A 20284-nucleotide genomic window follows, 5' to 3' on the forward strand; every position below is an offset into this window, starting at 1 on the left:
AAAGTAGGGTAGACATGTGGATATTATCCGGCTGAACAAAACGTGCATTTATCTAACAGGTTCGTTTTCCACAGACCTTATTTGGAGCTATTTTCCAAAACCCTATGGAGAAATCCCGTTGCTTTCTGTCGAGGGAATCCGAGCACAGCTTACTTCCGGGTTTTAGGACGCGTCACTGCACCACTTGCATAGACCTCACAGCGGGCGGAACTAGTCATAAAGTCCGCGAAAATAAAGCCCGCCCATTTAGAGGGAAGATATGATTGGTCAATTGTACTGTCATTTGACATTACTCTCTCATTGAGTTACTATAGCTGGCCCTCTGTGAATGTAGAGAGGGACCAACAAGCTCTCCCGTCTTCACAGTAACTCGCAGAGACGGCATTTAACCCTTCACATTCTATTTATTTGGAAATGTTATTTTAAATACAATTAAATCGAGTTCTGTTGGTAAAACTAATGAAAAAGTAGGGTAAAAATAATATATATAATAATATAATAATATTTTTTTTTTAAAGTTTTTTTTAATGTTTTCAAATATTATTTTTTAGAATATCTTAGGCCCTCACAGAGGGCCCTGACGGTTCGCCACTGCTCAAATCTTTCTGTGTTATCATAGATTCTTGAGTCCCTAGTTTCTACTCAGCCAAAGCTCTTTTTAAATGCACACAACATCCTTAACCCTATGCAATCTGGATTCAGATCAAAGAACAGTACTGTGACTGCAAGTCTGAAAGTCTTAGACGATATTAAGGCTGCTTTGGATAAGAAATCTGTTTGTGTTGCATTGTTTATTGACCTAGCCAAAGCATTTGTTACACTGTAGATCACCACATTCTATCTAATGTTATGTTGGTGTCTCGTTTCGGTCATAATGCCTGTTAGTGCAATTAATGGCTCACCAACTTTAAATGTTAACACAGAAAGAAAGATCAATAAAACACAAACACAGATATGGTTGGGATTAATTATGATTCAGTTGCGCAACAACAAATGATAATGGAGTACATCACCTTCTGCCACAGCAGCCAATCGTGGAAAATGCCCCCCAGACTAGAAAGATCTTGTGCGCGTTATACACGTAAAACAAACACGAACATACACTTGAAACATACGTGGCAGAGATAGTTGATATGTTAATATGTTCCAGCAGTGGAAAGGTCATTATCTCATGACGTCTTTAGGAGTCTTGCAGGATATGAATGATCCAATTAACAAATTATATACGTTTGCACATGACCACACATACATTTTCCTTACATTAGCCAACACACCAACATCCTTATTGTTTCTTAACTAATGCATGCTGGATATGAACCACTAACTAACACGACTGTAACTGTATTATATCTGAGGAAGACCTGCCTTGGACTTCCTCTGACCTTGGCCAATTTACTTAACGTAGGTACATCTTCTAATAATTGCGAAAGAGACGATAAGCCTCTCTAAATCTGGAAACTGTAATTCAATAACATAGTTATATTGAGAAGGTCCCAGCCTGGCATAACATGCCATTTTCTGGTTTCAGAGTTATCTAACCGACCAAACTCCATGCGTCAGGTTGGGCAGTACTGTCTCTGACCCTGTCACCTTGGAGAAGGGAATTCCACAGGGCTCTATTGCTCTTTTTATTATATGTAAACAATATTTATAATCGGATGCAATTTTCTACCTATCATATGTATGCTGATGACACTATTGTATACTCATGTGCTCCTTCTTTCGATATGGCCGTTTCCAAATTGAAATCACGCTGCAGCATGCGCTTCTTGATTCCAAACTGCTGTTAATATAAACAGTAAGAAAACCAAAGCAATGCTTTTTGCTCCCAAGTCAGCGTCCTCTTGCCTCTCCATTGACAGCCTTGATGGCGTCTCTGTTGAGTTTGTCGATACCTACAAATATCTTGGCTTTTGGTTGGACATTAATCTGAACTTTAAACATCACATTGAAGTTCTATCAAAGAAATTGAAATTCACTCTTGGCTTACTTTACAGACTTAAATGTTGTTTTTCAACTTCATCCCGTAGAACAGTGGTTCTCAAACTTTTTCTGTCATTCCCCACTTTGAACAGGTGGGCCTTTTCAAGCCCCACCTGTTCCTCATCGCTCCAATAAAATGGTAGGCCAAGCTTAAAATTGTCAAATGTATCGTTCTACAACAGGGGTCTCCAACTATTTTTAGGATGAGGGTTACTTTCAAAAAATAAAACAAGTCGTGAGCTACTTTTACGCCTCTTTTTTGTTTTTTTGCAGTGTATATATTTAGCACATTTTAACATTATTATATGCTACCTTTAACCTTTGAGTGCTGTTTGGGTCTGTGGGACCCGTTCAGTGTTTACTAAAATAAAATGTATGCAATTTAATTATTTGAACCTGCTTTATTTGGTGGTGGACGTCACATCCTCTAGGGGGGTCTGGGGGCATGCACCCCCAGGAAGATTTTTTTTAAATGTTGAAGTTGAATGCATCAATCTGGTGCACTTTGAGCTAGGGCTGCTCAATTAAATCGTATTTTAATCGCAATTACGATTTTGGCTTGCAACGATTATGAAAACAACATAATTGAAATAAAACGATTTTATTTATTTTTTAAATAGGTTTTTCAGTTTAATTATACTTAAAGTTCAGGGTAATCAACTGTTAAAAACATACTTTTCAAAGTAAATGGTTAATCGTTTTTAATAATCGTGATATCAATTATTGACCCAAATAATCGAGATTATGATTTTTGCCATAATCGAGCAGCCCTACTTTGAGCCTAACATGAATTTATGGATACAGCTCTCAACACTCAGATGAAAGGGAGCTGTATACTTTTCAATAATCCAAACATCTTTAGAATATGATCACAACAAATCATTTAAACTTGTTTATTCTATCTTATGTTACCTAGTTAGCATTCTTTCTTTTTATTTATGCATATTTGACTAATCACTCCCCTTTTAAACTTTTTACTGTCCTATAATACACATTGGAATGATTTATTACTTTATTTTGTACAACTTTATTAAATAGATAAAGGTGTGCTCTCTCTCTTGCTCTCTCGCTCCACATTGCTTTTCTTCCCGACTGCAACGCTGTTGTGTGTGTCTGTGAGAGCGTTTCACACGTGTGTATGAGAGATTTTTACCAGTGGCGAGCCTGTCTCTGAGGGCCTAAGATATTCTACAAAATAGTATTTAAAAACATTAAAACAAATTATATTTTTCTTTATATATTTTTTTTAAATGTGTTTTTAGTAATATTTGTCAATAGTTTTACCAAAAATAACTTGATTAAATTGTATTTAAAATAACATTTCCAAAGAAATAAATCCTTTGAATCTGCCTATTCAGTTTCTGTTTGAATGTGAAGGGTTAAATGAAAGAAGCTCCTTTCTGCGAGTCTGTGAAGACAGGAGCTGATTGGATGTCCAGCTATGAATTTACAGAGGGCCAGCTATAGTAACTGAACGAGAGTAATGTCAAATGACAGTACAATTGACCAATCATATCTTCCCTCTAAATGGGTGGGCTTTATTATCGCGGACTTTATGACAAGTTCCGCCCGCTGTGAAACGTTTCTTGTTTCCATAGCAACAACAACTGTCAACAGCGTAAACTTGCCTTCAAAATAAAAGCATGCCAAATTACACTTAAGACATACAACTGCAACGAAAGTAACAAACACAATGCAATATCCTTTTCAATTTCAAAGAACACAAATTGGGTTATCTACAGGTGTTGTTTTGTGTGGTAGAGGGTCGCTTTTCATTGATACGTTTTGCACCCCGGGCGGGCCGTTGTTTTGATATTCCACCAGTGTATAAATAATAAATAAATGTGAAAAAAAAATGTGAAAAAAAATTTGAATTTTTTTTTTTTTTTTTTTTTCGCTACCCACCTATCACATCTCTGCCCCACACTTTGAGAAACGCTGCCGTAGAAGGTTGGTCTCTGGCTTATTCCTGTCCCAGCTGGACTACGGTGATACCATTTATAGATTTGCCTGTCCCACTGTTTTGGCCAAACTTGACCCACTCTACCATGCTGCACTGCGTTATATATCAAATGCACCCTATAGGACTCATCATTGCAAACTGTATAGCCTAAATGGATGTTCCTCACTTAGTATGCGTAGGATGCAGCATTGTTTTTTATTAATGTATAAAGCCATTTTAGGTAAGCTTCCACTGTACATACAGTATGTGCCAGATTTGCTCCAGTTTGTGACTCTGACAACCTCAGATCCAGAGCCTGGATACGGGTCCAGGTATCTGCTGTGCGGACTGAGGCTGGAAAAATGAGTCTTTTTTATGATGGTCCTTGGTCTTGGAATGACCTTCAATCAAGCCTCAAACTGAGGGCACTTGTCCCTATAGCCTGTTTTAAATTGAATTTGTCTGAGGTCCTTACCACCAGCTGCTCTTGCAGTAATAAGTAGTGCACCTTACTGTCCCAATGTGCACAATGTACTGACTGCTTTTCGTCTTTTGTTTACTTAGTTGTGTTCTCTATATTTTATATGTCTGTGTTATGTGTAATGATGTGTAACGTCGCTGCCTTTTTGGCCAGGTCAGCATTGTAAATGAGATTTTATCTCAATGCTTTTATCTGGTTGAATAAAGGTTAAATAAATACAAAATTAAAAAAACCTTCCTCAGTATTACACAAAGCATGTATCCTTACAAAAAGGCTGAATGTGTTTTTTTAATATGGGGACCTTCTTAACAAGATATGGCACCACTAGTGCTCGACCCACAGGAAGCAGCAGGTGCATGCACTGAATATATTTAAATGTTAAATATAATTAAATTCAACAACTTTGACATTGTTATGAATGAAAATATGTGTGTCATTTCAAATGAAAGGCACCATTCTACTTTGACCTTGGCTTTTAGCTGACTTAATAAGACTCTTGTGGGCAAACAGGAAACCACTTGAGCAGCTGAACCAATGTCCCCTTTAGTGTTATTCTCTGTAGTTCACATGCATTTTTGCAAACACAAATAAACAGCACAATAGTCTGTCTTTCTTATCATTATTGTTTTGCCATGGCGTGATTACATTATGCATCTGATCTGATTAGTCAGAGATTTATCATACAAAGTGGAGGCCTTATAAATCCTAGGAGAGATCAGCATGTTTCTCGAAATGTCATCCTGTTTCTTCTTCAAAAAAGGAAAATTTGGCCCTCTAATATGTTCTTGTTTTGTCAGTGCTCTTTTGCAGGTTTAACCTCTCTTTATGCCAAGCCAATTTCCCATGACAGCGGCACACCTCCATGCTTTTTCCCAGATGCAGGAAATACTGTATGCTATTGTGCCAGAATGACTCCTCTATCAAAGCGCAATTTAAGAGCAAGTGCTGCTTTAAGCTATTGAACTTCCAGACGTGGCCAGGAATATTTTGGGTAATGAGTTTTGTTTAAGAAATGGCTTTTTCTTTGTTGGTATATACAAAGTGTTCCAATCATTCCCTGCTGAATACCTGTTCTTACTCCTAAATCTACGTTCCACTTCAGCAAATATGTTGTGGAAATCCAAAAGAACATCTTGTACCCTCTTTTAAGTTCTCCCTCGGTGGTTCCACTTTTGAGTCATGCTCTCTCCCTGTCACTTTCTCTCCTTTTAGCTATGGAGGAGCTGGATGGAGACGAGGTGAGAGTGTCCTCAAGAGGGCGGCTTGCGGACAGAGACATTGTACAGGTACTCACCATAATTCTGTTTATCGTGGCAGGTTAGACCTGAGCATGTTTGTGTCAACAGCAGGAGTTATCCCTGTAGGAAGAAGGCTGGCATTCACAACAGACTCACACTGGGAACTGCCTCATGCAATATACAGTACCCAGCTATGGTGGGCTCTGGTGTTATTAGTACACACCACTCAAAAGTCCATGGGCCAAGACTAAACCAAAGGGCTAAGTTTAACTCATTTAATCCCACATATTTCACATACATTGCATACATCATTACGTGGAGTGCAGCATGCAGCACATTTAAATATTTGAAATTCATATATTAAAATGTAACTTCTATCAAAATGATATAAAGAAAACAATAGTACAACGCAAAAAACTACTCCACAACCTAAAACAAATGAAATTACAATGGAATTCACATTTTTCTCATTATATTGGACAGGTTTATCAAAATTGGCTGTAATAGTAGAAAATTAATATTAGCTCACATCATTCACTTACGTCAACAACGTAAAACACGTAACGTACGCACAGTGTGTAAGTCTGCAATAGACATACTCATTTTAACCCAAGCCATGGTAGTATGATTTACCTTGACAAGTGGTTTTGTTTTAAGTCAATTTTACCACAATCCAGGACAAAAATAAGTTCCACGTCAACTTCTGTCGTCCAGTATTTCATTTCACCAACACAGTTTAATACATATTGATAAAAAGTACATTTTTTGCTGAAAAAAAATGATGTTTTTGTCGGAAAACTAGCAAGACATTTCCTTCCCCAGTCTGCTCTCAAAAGCTCTTTCACATCCATCATTAAAGTTAAATTCAACAAGAGTGACTCTCTTGTGACACACACACACACACACACACACACACACACACACACAAAAAGCCAGCTCTTTCTTCAAATTGTTTTGCTGTGAGTTTTCATAAGGAGCGAGCAGAAACCGCGGGACAACAGTGAATAGTAATTTTAGGAAAAGCCAGAGTTGAGAACACAAATACAATGGCCTGTGATAACAATGTCCTTTTGAATTTGTGTATACAGATGTAGCACCTCATTTCGGACACCCCTACCGATGTGGGGCCGTGATCGGCACGGGGTGGGCCCTCGCTGAAAGGAAAACCCCCCCGCATGACTTGATACGCAAAAAATAGGTTTATTTGTAATGGAGCCTCGTCGTCTCACAACAAGTGGGATTTATCTTTTATTCCTATATTCTACTGTAGTAGGAGAGGGAAAGTGGCAGAGCATAGGGTATAATGAAAAATGAGCACTTAGAAAGATAAATGCATAATGTCTACTCGAGGAGATATCTAAGTATAAATATGTAATTCTAGCAGGTAGCAGAGGCTATTCACCGTGTCTATTTCAACTGTGTCAATTTCAATTATAAGGCATGAGGGTATCATAAAATTACTACACACTTCTAAGTTTCTGATTTTGTTTTGCTACTCCTGACTCAGAAGTAACTTAGACATACAAACTGTTTTGTAAAACATCAATGCATTTCACACCATCAGTAGTTTCCCACCTGAATGAATCCACCTCTTAATACCATCATTATGACGTCACAGCTATAGAAACCATTGATATTGTACAGAAACACGGTATAACAGGGCGTTCATCACAGACAGGTATATAATGTAGCGAGAATGAATGCCATCACCAAAGCAAGAATCCCAGATAACGCAATTCAACAACGCTCCTTTCAGCGCAGCACTGCAATAGAGTTTGCATTCCTCCTCGGAGACTGTGAGCGAAGGTACCGCTCGTAGTTAGTGAATCGAAAGTGGCGGACAAACCCTTTCCCCGGCTGCGATAGCTTCACCAAATCCATTTCTCCTCTTTTGTGGGTTGAAAAAACTGCTTTAAAATCTAAACGGAAATATTTGACCTTGTGCAGGTCGCCAAGGAAGCTACAGATTCCGTTGCTAGCAGGTCGCTACACATGCTAGTGTTTGCCAGCATTGCCAACTCGAAATCTGATTGACAACGCAACAGTTTTTTGCCATTTATTTTAAGCTACAAGGCCCGCACAATTGATTCTGAAGGTCTTACGGCCCCTACACACGGCGGCGTGCGTTGCCGCTTGGCGGTGGGCGTGTCTTGAGCTTGGGGAGTTTACGCGAGCAACGCGACCAACAACCAATCACATGAATATCTCCTGTCAATTGCATAAAAGGTTTTACATGTCACACTTTATATGATGAACATTTATGACATTAATGTCTATGGTGCTATTTTACGCAACATTCCGTGCTGGCTAAATACTGTCTATGTCTGCTAGCTGTCTATTCAAACGAAGTACACTAGATATAAACTCCCCAAACAGGCGAAAACCTACCAGTTTCACCCACTGTCTCTGCCACCTCCCTCCATGCCTGGCTCCTCCGGTTTGTATCCCGGTAGGTGAACAGGGACTGAACAAAAAGCACCGGGTGATTCCCTACCGCTACGATTATTTTCTCCTCCATGTTTTGGCATATGAGGAAATTAACTGCAATCTGGCTCTCCCAGCATACACACGGTTTGATTGGCTAGCGCTTGTACTGGCAGATTTGCATAAACGGGATTTGATTGGCTGACGCCTCCATCGAGGCTTCAAAAGTAGAACATTGCTCTACTTTTGCTGCGAGCACCGCGAGAAAAGCTACGCTTTGCTCCCACAATGCAGTTCAGCGAAGCGTGACGTCACCCCATTCAAAGTGAATGGACAGAAGCGTTGAAGAGTCAACGCACGCCGCCGTGTGTAGGCTCCGTTAGGCAGATTCCTTTGACCCAGCAACACATTCTGACTTCAATATGATTGGATTCAAGCTCCAACATTGACAACCATTACTGGAGGCAGTGCAACACAGAGAAAAGCTATACAATAAAGAGTATAAACTATTGGAAATATTTTAGTTCATGAAAAAAATGATATTAAAAGGTTAGTCACTGATTCTGATAGTGTTTAGGCCAGCAGAGAAGGCCTTGCTGACGGCCCACCACTAGTAGACACATCACAGTAGACACATAAAGCATCATGCAAACAAGGCAATGCACACAATGTGAAAATGAAAAGGAGTACGAAATAAACAGGCATAAACATTAAATATAATCTCAAAATAGAATTAAAACATAATAAGTAAATATACAATGACAGTGAAATATATATATATCTGAAGACTATCTGTCAAATATACACTACGAAGGGCAAATTACAGCTAACAATTAGGATATTAACATTTAAAAACAAGTATTGATGCTGTATTGATAATGCCATCATATTTTCCATAATGTTAATCATAGTCCTGCCCCCACACTTAATTTCACCTATAGCAAAACTCATTGTTTGTAGTTTGTTTGCTCACAGTAATCCCTGGATTGCCTTTTACATTATTATGACATTCATTTTATAATGATTTTGCTTTGCCAAAAAAAAGTGCAATCATTCAACGTTTCCATGTATTCTTGTTGTTTTTAATAACATATAATGTCTGCCTCCCCTGCATTGAAATTCCTGTTTAATATTAAAGTCATATAGAGTGGTGCAATGATGACGTATTTTTGCTGACCCGAAAGTTAGCATCACAAGTGCTCCCTCTGCAAAAAGCAATGGAATTTCCCCATTGGATTTCAGTATATTGCAGAAAATAAGATCTGTGTCCAACACACGTTTATGATTCACATTTTGTTCGGAAGGATGATCTCCATATTAACACAACTATGTGATTTTTGAAGCGTAAATGCAAATGCCAGAAGTAAAATGCTAAAGTAATGGACTACATCACTCAGCTAAGCTAAAGGTGGCTAGTCTTATGTTTGATTAAGTTTAAGCAACTTTGAACAGCTTCTGAGATTATATTCAGCTTGTGTTCACCACAGATCTTATTTCAGGCTTCTAACCACGCACAAAAAAAATATTTACTTCAAAACAAGGCAACCGGTAGTGGAAATCTGAGTCATTTCTGGGTTTAAGGACTCATTCCTGTACTACTCTATTGTTCTCCTCAGACCTCTATAGCAAAGAGTTGTTTTTAAATATGATCTTGTATTTAGTATCCAAAAAATAAGGGCTTTTACATAATGTGTTCAAATGTTGAGTCCTAGGTAATTGGTAAGTCTCGCATCACCTCCAACATGGCATATCTAAACTTTAAAAAAACATCATATTTTTAAATTAATATTCATCCATTAGGAAAAAAAGACTTTAAAATAATGTTATCAAGCCAATTTTAACTTAATAGTTGAAGAGGATTTGTTTCAGTTCAGTCTGTTCAAAAGATATTTTCACCTTGTTGTTGCCACTGGCATTAATGAACTAAAAATGTAAATACAACCCCAAACTACAGCATGTGAGCAACATTACAAATGGACACAACGTGTGTCTGTATTGTCTCCCATAATAAAGTTGGGAGCACAAATAACCTTCAAATAGAGATGAAAATAATGAGAAAATGATTAAGGGGATTCACTGTGAGATGAAGTGGGGGCAGGCAGCCCTCATGCTCAGGATGGTCATTAATTAAAGCTTCAGCAGCAAGATAAGTTTAAAAATCCATCAGTGATGCATCCGGGGAGAGATCAGAAAACACTTCTCTTCCTTAATAACATTACTTTCAACTCCCTCTCGTGAACCAGGGGCAAAATATGTCACCGGCATTGTGGATAATTGTTTGGTAAAAATCCTGTCAAGTATTATGTAATGTTGTATATGTCTTTTTTTATAGCTTTTTGGCTTATACTATATAGCAAAAGTCAACATTAAAATCAAGCAATAATTCTAGTAGACAGTCTGAATGTAATCATTATTACATGTTACTTGTTAGACGCTTTTATCCAAAGCGACTTACATACTCAATACTGTGGACAATCCCCACAGGAGCAATTTGGGGTGAAGTGTTGCCCAGGGACACAACGACATGCTGACTGCAGTGGGGTTTGTACCTGTGCCCTCCCTGATCCGAACACACGCACACGACCACTACGCTACACGCCTCCTTTTCATCCATTGCAGAATACAAAAAAAAACACCTGTTTTGCCATTAAACCTAACACACGCTAACACACACACACACACATACACACACACAAAACAATTGTAGTACTCAAAGGGTTTAGCTCATTTGAAACAAATGCAACAGCACTCATAATTATTTGGCTTTTTTAAGTAGTAAAACCTGCATTTTCTTTTGTTCCAAGTTTGTATATTTTTGTTTAAATTGCACTTATTCTTATTAATTGCACTTAGATTCAACTTACAACATTTTAAACAAATCAGACCCTTCTTAACTGTCAATGCTGCAAAGTCATACCTCCACTGCATGATTCTATCCCACATTGAATACTGTTTTAAAAACTGGTGGTTTGCTTGTGCCACAAACCTGAAACAAATAGAACAGCTGTACAAGAGAGCTATCAAGGTGTTTGACAGAAAGCCAAATTCATACCACCACTGTACCATCCTGAGAAAACACAATTTCTTGAGTTTTGACAATTTTAAGTCTTTTAAAAGTATGTGTTCTGTTTATAAATGTTTACTTGGACTGGCCCCCCTCCCTTAGGGGAATTCATCCACAGAAAACACACTGGACGCTGCACTAGGTCAGAAACCAGAGGAGACTGTGAAGTCCACCATAGACGGACCACTTTTGGACAAAATGTACTCTCCGTTAAAGGCAGCTCTTTGTGGAATAGCCTCCCAACTGAGACACGGGATTTTCCCACTCTCAATAGTTTTAAAGGTCAACTAAAATAATGGTTGAGAAACAAACAGACGTCTATGGGCTTAGATTTGTCTCGTAAATATTTGTGTGAACATAAAAATAATTTGTGTGTACATATGTGATTTGTAAATGTAAAACACCATCCACAAATGCATTTAAGAGATTTGCAAACTCACAAATACATTTGCAAATGTAAAACGGATCTGCAAATACGCAAAATATGTTCACAAAATCTCTGCTTATGGATCGTATGGATTTGGTTGTATCGTATGTCGGTCAAGTAAATCTCGGCCGGGGCAGCTGCAGCTATGTTGGTGTGAAATGACAAATGGACACTCAAGAAATCCCTAAAGACTTACCGACCAAAAAAAAAAACATAACCCACGTGTGAGGAAACAAGAGAGACACTGAGAAAATGGCTAAAAAAAAACATAACAGTTACGGACGCGTAGAGGGTGGGGACTCGAGTCGCACATTTTTGGACTTGAGACTTGCTTGACTAACATTGATAAAAGACTGGGAAGATTTTTTTTAAATATTGAAGTTAAAAGCATCAATCTGGTGCACTTTAAGAGCAACATTGAGAGATCTATGGATACATCTCTCAACACTCAGATGAAACACAACTGTAATCAGATGTTCTTTTTCTGTATGGATATGTTACAAATCACTCTCCTTTCAAACTGTATTCTTGTTTTACTGCCATATAGTATTTCATAACTGTTTTTCCTGTATTCTCTTATTTGTTTTATAACTAATGATCATATCTGTGTGCCGCAGAAATAATCTTTTGAATAATTTGTGACCAAACCGTTTGAGACCCACTGAGATAACTTAGACTAAAGTTAACTATCTAAACCAGGGGTCGGCAACAGGCGGACCGCGGTCCGGATCCGGACGCCGACCTATACGGACCCGGAGCTATAATCAATACATTAATAGGGGATTTTTCGGCGCCTCCCGCTTTTTTTACGCTGATTTGGGTGACTTATGTAATTCGTGGAGAACCTTGATATGATCAATATAGTTATTAATGAGACTAAATGAAAAACAGGTATAAAATACTATATGACAGTAATAAAAAAGTTGTTAAAAATAACAAGAATAGAGTTTAAAATGAGTGATTTGTAAAATATCCAAAAAGAAAAATATGCTTACAGTTCTGTATCATATGGGTGTTGAGAGATGTATCCATAGATCTCTTAATGTTGCTCTCAAAGTGTACCAGATTGATGCTTTTAACTTCAATATTTAAAAAAAAAAAAAAAAAATCCCGGGGGAGCATGCCCCCGGACCCCCCTAGAGGAGGTTAGGTCCCCCCCCGCTTAAATCATGTTCACATGGATAGGATACTTAATACATGTGCACACATCTTGTGTCCATATCTTTCTGTTTGGTGGTCATGCCACACCGTGCACATGCATGCATACGTGAGTCATGGTGAGATATCTGGATTAAGAGGTTGCTTTTTCTTTGCACAGAATGAAAGAAAGGCCAAATTAATGGGCTGTGATTTTAGTTTTTTTAAACAGAGGTTGGGTTCAAACCCTCGGAGGATGTTATAAAAATTGAAAGGAAAAAGGTTCCCCACCCCTGCTGTAAATAATAATAAAAACCCTTGATTTTGAACTTAACATCTCTGTCTCCTATTGATCCGAGTATATTATAAAGAATAGCCAGTTAATTGAAGCATTATAGCACAGGCCTTTGTCAGATGGTATATTACGCTGTTTTTTTCTGCTTCGAATAGTGCTCTCTTTTTTCACCATACCTGTGTTTGCATCACTGTAACCAATGAGCACCTGCATGTGTATGAGAATGGCTCTGACACCATTTCAGCCCAGATTTACAAACTCCTGGCAGGACAAGCTCGAGCTCAATTCTTACACTGAATTTAAAAAAAGTGAGTGAGGGACTGCAATATAAGAGGGAAAGAAAGAGAAACTTTAAAACTGTTAAATTGTGTGTAAAGACTGATATTATTCTATAATCGTCTGAAACTGTTAAGTCATGATGTGAAACGGTTAACAAAGAAAAAGGGACTCTCAAGCTGCTGCTACACTTTATTTTATTTATCTAAAATTAAGCACTTTTAAGATGCACATATTTTCAAAAGCTATTTTATTTATTTTCTCTATTTTATTTGTAAATGCAGTCCGAGAGGAACATTACACATATCCACAGTATTTAAGTATTGTTAATTGACAATATAGTTGTTTTTGAATTGTACTTTCTTTATTTGATTGGCAGTCAGTTGTTGATTACATGCAGACGTTGATAAAGCTACAGGTCACTTCAATATATATCACACTAATTCATGAAGCAAGTTAGACATTTTGATGTTCCGGACCTTTGCATGGGGACATTTTCTCTAACTGGACCTCGTTGAATTTTAGTTGAAGACCCCTGAACTAAACACTCAGAGTCCTTTAGCTCACCTGAGCCTCTCAGTCTGAGAGGAGAGGACTCTCCTCCAGCTTGGTGTGGAACCAACAGCAACGTTAGTGCAGCTAGCTAACCAGATGCTAACAACACGGTCCCTGCTGCTGGCACCGGTCCCTCTCTCTCTCCCCCCCCTCTCACACACACTAAATGCGCCATGTCCGCACACACACCCACACAAACAGAGGGCTTGAATGACACAAGCACACTTTTATTTCCATGCAACTCTCTGGTCTTGTGTCTTGCCTCTGTTGCATTCACTGAACACGGGAAATTACATTCCTGCCGTCCCCTCGAGTGTCATGAGGTTCACGTAAACACGGTTAATGTATTATATTATTGAGGTAGAATTGTCCGGTGCTACAGAAAAAAACATTCGAGGCAGGCCAAAATATTATTTTACCAACAATGTGGAATTTGTTGGCTACATATTACACAGATTATGCACAGCGGGAGCAGCAATAACCGTCAAATAATAATTCAGACAGGGGAGCTCTGCGCCCTCAGCACCCCCCTTCCGCGTCCATGGAAGATACTGTAAACTTGAATAATGTTCATATACTTTTAGTAGTTTGTTTAAATGTTTTAATTGTTGTTTGTTTGTAGAAGTGCATCATTCCTTGATTTGTTGTAAAATGAATCGGAACTTTTTGATCTGTTATGATGATAAACTGAAGCAATTTCTAAATTAACCCAATACTGTCACGGTGTGTGAAGCAGGCAGGACCCAAATGCAGAATAAAGTGAAAATTCCTTTATTTCAAGGCTAGGTGATAAACAAAGACCAAAACAGAACACTCACCGACGAACTAGTCATGACACAAGACGAACCGACAAAGACAGACAGAAAAACCAGAACTTAAATACACACAAGACTAATCACACAAACAAGACACAGGTGAGGAGGGAGGAGTAAACACAGGGGCCACAGGTGAACACAATTGGGTAATCAGACACACCAGGGAAACTAACGACAGGGAACCACAGACAGATCTAAACAAGACAAAACACAACGCAGACAGAAAACCAAAAACAGATATAGACAAGACAAAACACCATAAAGACAGATCGTGACAAATACAAATAAAAGCAATAAAACAGGAATATACTAGTAGAAACACGATGAATATTACAACATTTAATGTAGCCTTACTGTAAAGGCTGACCTAAATACGGTGCTTTTCTACAGATAACCTTACCACTGCACTGGTAAGGTAAAACTAGGCCGATTAATAAGATGGGAAGTGCTTTGTAACTTTGACCCGCTTGAATGAATGCACACAAAATATGAAGAAAGAGTTATCTCTGGGGCTACTTTCGCTGCCAGAGGTATACAGCCCCCCGGGACCCGAAAGTGGCGTAGCCTAAGTAGTCTACTTCAACATCAATGCATACGAATGTGCTCGAAATAGTCTGTATTGAACAAATAAACTAACACAAACTAACTGTATCACTATAACATGATGGTGATAAAGAATGCACCTAACGTACCGCTGTTCATTAAAGTAATACAAAAACGGCACATTAAACAAATCATCATGCTCTTACTTTGAAACCTGGAAATCCGGAAATGTCGTCATCAGCAGGCCATCACGTGGTTTCCGAAAAAATAACCGAGTGACACGAGCAGATTTTGGCCGAAAACCGGCGGAAAGTTTGTCTCAAAACTCTGTGTGTGTAAAAAGACGATCCACAAGCAGAGATTTTAGATCCACAAGTGCATTTTTGGTCGACAAATACAAAATGGATTCACAAATGCCTGATCGAAAGTTGTCAATGTTTAAAGAGATATTCACAAATTCCTTTTGTTTATTTGTAAATTAATTATAGTATTCACAGATCTTTTTTTTTATTTGAGAAAATATTTTTGCGTATTTGCAGATCCGTTTTACATTTGAAAATGTATTTGTGATTTTGCAAATCTTTTAAATGCATTTGTGGATGGTGTTTTACATTTACATTTACACACAAATTATGTTTATGTTCACACATATTTATGAAGACATATCTAAGCCCACCGACGTGCAATCACCGCTAAATGCACTTTAATACAAGGGTATCTCCTCTTGCACTTTAGGTAGCTCTTGTATCTTATCTTGCGCATTATATGTTGTTGCTGCTATATTGTACTGCCATGTGGTAAATACTTGTGTGTGCTGCTCTTGCTCTTTTGCACTTTTTGCATACCATGTATTTGTTTTTGCTATGTGTATAATTGTCATGTTCTTAAATGTTTTATGTGAGGGACTGCGGATGGAAATTAGCTCCAAGCTAAAATCCGGCATATTTACACTATTTGCATTTGTTTTAAAGTGTTCATTAATGTGCATTGTCCCTGCTGCATTTAAATGGTTTGCCCCCTTGCCTGTAACGTCTCCATTTGACTCCTTTGTTGAATTCCCTAACACAGTGACATCATCATCATGTAACTCGCCCTTTACTGCCGGACCAAGAAAAAAGCTATGGAAACATTTTTTTTTTTGCATTTTTTTTATCAAATAGAATAGAATAGAATTCCTTTATTGTCATCGCACCAGGTACAAACGACATTTAAAAAAAGCAATTCTCGCAGTGCATTTCCACATAAAACGAATAAATATATATCTATATAAACTTATACACATTAAACATGCTCACACATCCATACCAACATGCATACTGCCCACACATTATTTAAATACAGTTTACAATATAACAAAAAAATTGGCCACAAATAAGCACAAACAATTTGCATCAAGTTATCTAATTATGTTCAGTCAGTGCCCTGCCACTAAAATATGTCAAAAAGTATATGGTTACCTTACAAAAGTTTTTGCTTTTCAACAAGATATCAAGACACAAAATGTGCTTTACCAAATGGTGGTGCTGGCAGTTAAAGGGCTAGCGCTCCAACACATTGTACGTGATAGGCTAAGGGGCGGGACATCTCTAAGCAGTTGACCAATCTCAACAGAGCTGGACAACTAACCATTCAGAGCAGACTGGGCTCTGGTTTCAGACAGAGGGTGAAAAGAGGAGCTGGCACAAAAAACAAATATGAACCTGAAATGAACATAATTATGTCTTCTTTATGTATTATGAATAGCTTTGGATCTTCAAAATAGGAATTCATCCAATGATAACATTCTCACTGAAGCCATAACAATTAGATTCTTTAGACTTGTATGATCGATCAAACCAAGCGCTTAAGTGAGAATTAATGAAGCCATATTGCACATTAGAAAAGGTTGTCTAAAGAGGATGGATTTCCTGTCTGAATAATGGCTTGTTGAAATTACATTGTGACACAGACTCGATTTATCCTTTGTTCATGATGCCTCCAAACAGAAACTCTTTATTAAAACAGGGATCTTATCAATAATACAAACCATACAAAATGAATCTAAACTATTGTCCCTCCCTCTCCAGTTTGTTCCGTTCAGAGACTACATCGACAGATCTGGTAACCAGGTCCTGAGCATGGCGCGGCTGGCTAAAGACGTCCTGGCCGAGATCCCCGACCAGCTGCTGTCCTTCATGAAAAGCCGAGGAGTTGAGCCGCGCCCGGCCCTCTCCACCTCGGCTCTACCGGAGCTACATCGGCATATCTGACTCCCACACTCTGCCTCTCCACCCTGACTCTCTCTTCCCCTCTCTGCTTATCTACACTCACCTCTCATACAGTCATTAGGCACATTCACACTGCGGTACTTTTCCCACAAAGGTTCATGAGAACTTAGTTCATGCGAACTCTTTAGTTCGCATGAACTAAGTACAGATCGCGTTCACACCGGAAAAAGTCCCTGGGGGAGGATGAGGCAAATGAAGCCGCTGACGTCACTTCTTCTTCTTCTGCTTTGGGTTTACTGGCAGGCCGCAAACCACTTCACGGCGTATACTGCCGCCCAAAGTCCCTGGAGTTGGAGACTGGCTTCAGTAGAAGCTGCTGGGAGTCCCAGCAGCTTCTACTGAAGCCTTCCGAGTAAATCGCCAGAACGCCGACACCTCCTCATCTCCACCGCTCCCATGTTTTATTTTGTGTTGCCATAAGTTAGTCTCTCTGCATTTCTGCGCTGGGCTAATGCTAATGCTAATAATGGTAATGCGAGGATAATAAAATGGCGGCTTCACAAAACTTTTTGGGAGTTTTTACGGGGCGTGGTTTGCAATCCGCCCAGCCAATCAGAAATATAGCTTTTTCTCACAAAAGAGCCGCTCGAAACTTTCGAGGGGGTAAAAAGGTTCGCATGAACTAATTGTGTAGTACCGGCTCTTTTTGGTGTGAATGCGATAAAAGAGTTCTCATGAACTAAGTTCGCATGAACCTTTGTGGGAAAAGTACCACAGTGTGAATGCGCCTTTTTGTCACTTCAAAAGGAGCGGAAGGATCGACCCGTGACTTGCCTCTTCCTGTCTTATCGTCGATGGGGGGCGTACCATACGATGCAGCGGGCGCTCATCCTTGACTCACCCGCTGCTGTTCTTCACCTCCCCTTCTCTAACTCACCCTGTTACATAGCATTGCTTTACTTTACAGAGCAGTAAGCCTGAGCCACAACTGCCCCCTCTTGCTCCCCAATGACAATCACTCACAGCTTGACATTTCAGATGTGTCTGTTCATTCCCTCCTGAGGGACTTTGAAAGCAATGCTATGTTTTTTTCGTTTGTCCTTGTCCTCACCAAGTCTTGACACCAGTTACATTTGGCAGGAGTCCAAGAAAGTGCCAGACACTAAATTGAATAGAAGCTAGTCCCCAAATGAAAGCTGAGCTCTTGATGAGCAATAGATGCCAGCTTGCATCAGGTGCTCTGTGGGTATTTTTGGCCGAGCTCTGACTGTAACACATTAGAGAGACTGGTCGTTGTGAGGACAGGTGTTTGTGATTTACAGTATACCATCATCGTTATTGTCAAGCAGTTTCAAATCTCTTGAAACTGAAATAGAGGCTGGCAAACAATCCGTTCAGGTTTTGGAACTTTGAGACGCGCCTTCCCAGGGGATGAAGAAGAGTTGAAGGGTGGGGGGGGGGTGGGGGTGTAGAGGGACAGAAGTGGCGTCCTGGGTAGTTTGGTGTGTGTTGATTTGTTCCACTTATTTCCACCGTCAACAGTTAGAGCTGCAACAGTGGATGTGACATGCAGCTAATGGCGTCAATTTAGATACTTCTAATGCCTGTTTGTCGCAATTTATTATATATATATTATTATATATATATTATATATAACATTATTCTCCTTCTGCAAGTCATGAATCACTTAAACACAATACACATGTTTTAGATTCACTTTGACTCAATTTCAGGAGATATCAGTATCTCCGTGTCCATAGTGTGTAAACACCAATTCATTTGCAATGAAGTCAAAACACTGCATTTAACCAACCAAGTTGGAACCAAAGGTTTGGCCAGAATACTTTTTCTTCAAAAGAAATGTGTATGGTCATGATTTTGTTTCAGTCTCTGTTTTTGTTATAATCATTTGGCCACAAGAGGTTGAAGTGATGTCTATATTGGATCTTCAACCCTAAATGTTATTGTTCACTATATATACCTACATTACACAATTAGTTTCCAATTTGACTATATGCCATTCTCAATTACATTTCAAATAACTGTAGTAGTAAATTAAAAAACTAAAACTATTTGTAAGAAGAGAAACTCCCTAAAACCCTTATTTACAATTTCGTTATGTTATATGGTAACGTCATCTTCAAGAACATTCAGGTTTGTAGGTAGTCTCCAGTATCATAGTGGTCCGTTATCGTTGTATGTACATCCGTGACTACATTGTAAACAGAACTGCTAATAGGCCTATCTGATTCAGCATACTCATAACGATTGTCAAAATGTGAACTAATCCAGTGCAAAACATGGGACTCAGATTTCAACAATCTGCACACCGACATCATATTTATTGTTTACAACCCCTGTAATTGGAACCTACAGTAGTGGCAACATTTGAGTCAGGTTATCCCCCGAATGACAATCCATCAAAGAATAATAACAGGAGTGACAAATCCATTAATATTGCAGGAGTGGGGGTTGCAGTTGTCTCGATTCTGTTTGAGGGGGCCACAGTGTCCGACTTTGAAACCCCCCCGGATTAATCCGACCAGATGAATTAGTGACGAGAGGAATATTGTGATGTGGAAGTCACACAGAGGGGAGACAAGTGTTTGCGGGGGTGTAATTGGGGGGTTCCGGTCACGTGTTCATTATTACAGACCTTCACACAGTGCTTAGACACAACACACACATACATATTGATAAAAAGTACATTTTTTTGCTGAAAAAAAATGATGTTTTTGTCGGAAAACTAGCAAAGACATTTCCTTCCCCAGTCTGGCTCTCAAAAGCTCTTTCACATCCATCATTAAAGTTAAATTCAACAAGAGTGACTCTCTTGTGACACACACACACACACACACACACACACACACACAAAAAGCCAGCTCTTTCTTCAAATT

General features: G+C 38.9%; 1 protein-coding gene across 2 annotated transcripts in view; it reads left to right on the top strand.

The window, feature by feature from the left end:
* LOC117450140 (copine-9-like) overlaps nucleotides 1-17988 on the top strand; it is a 155273-nt gene extending 137285 nt beyond the window's left edge. For both annotated transcript variants that reach the window (XM_071203849.1, XM_071203848.1), the window contains 2 exons: nucleotides 5619-5692; nucleotides 17247-17988. In XM_071203849.1, the coding sequence (XP_071059950.1) occupies nucleotides 5619-5692; nucleotides 17247-17429 (257 nt within the window). In that variant the 3' untranslated portion in view covers nucleotides 17430-17988. The remainder of the gene's footprint in view (nucleotides 1-5618; nucleotides 5693-17246) is intronic.
* The last annotated feature ends 2296 nt before the right edge of the window (nucleotides 17989-20284 follow it).

Source organism: Pseudochaenichthys georgianus, chromosome 7 (assembly GCF_902827115.2).
Source record: "Pseudochaenichthys georgianus chromosome 7, fPseGeo1.2, whole genome shotgun sequence".
Taxonomy (NCBI): Eukaryota; Metazoa; Chordata; class Actinopteri; order Perciformes; family Channichthyidae; genus Pseudochaenichthys; species Pseudochaenichthys georgianus.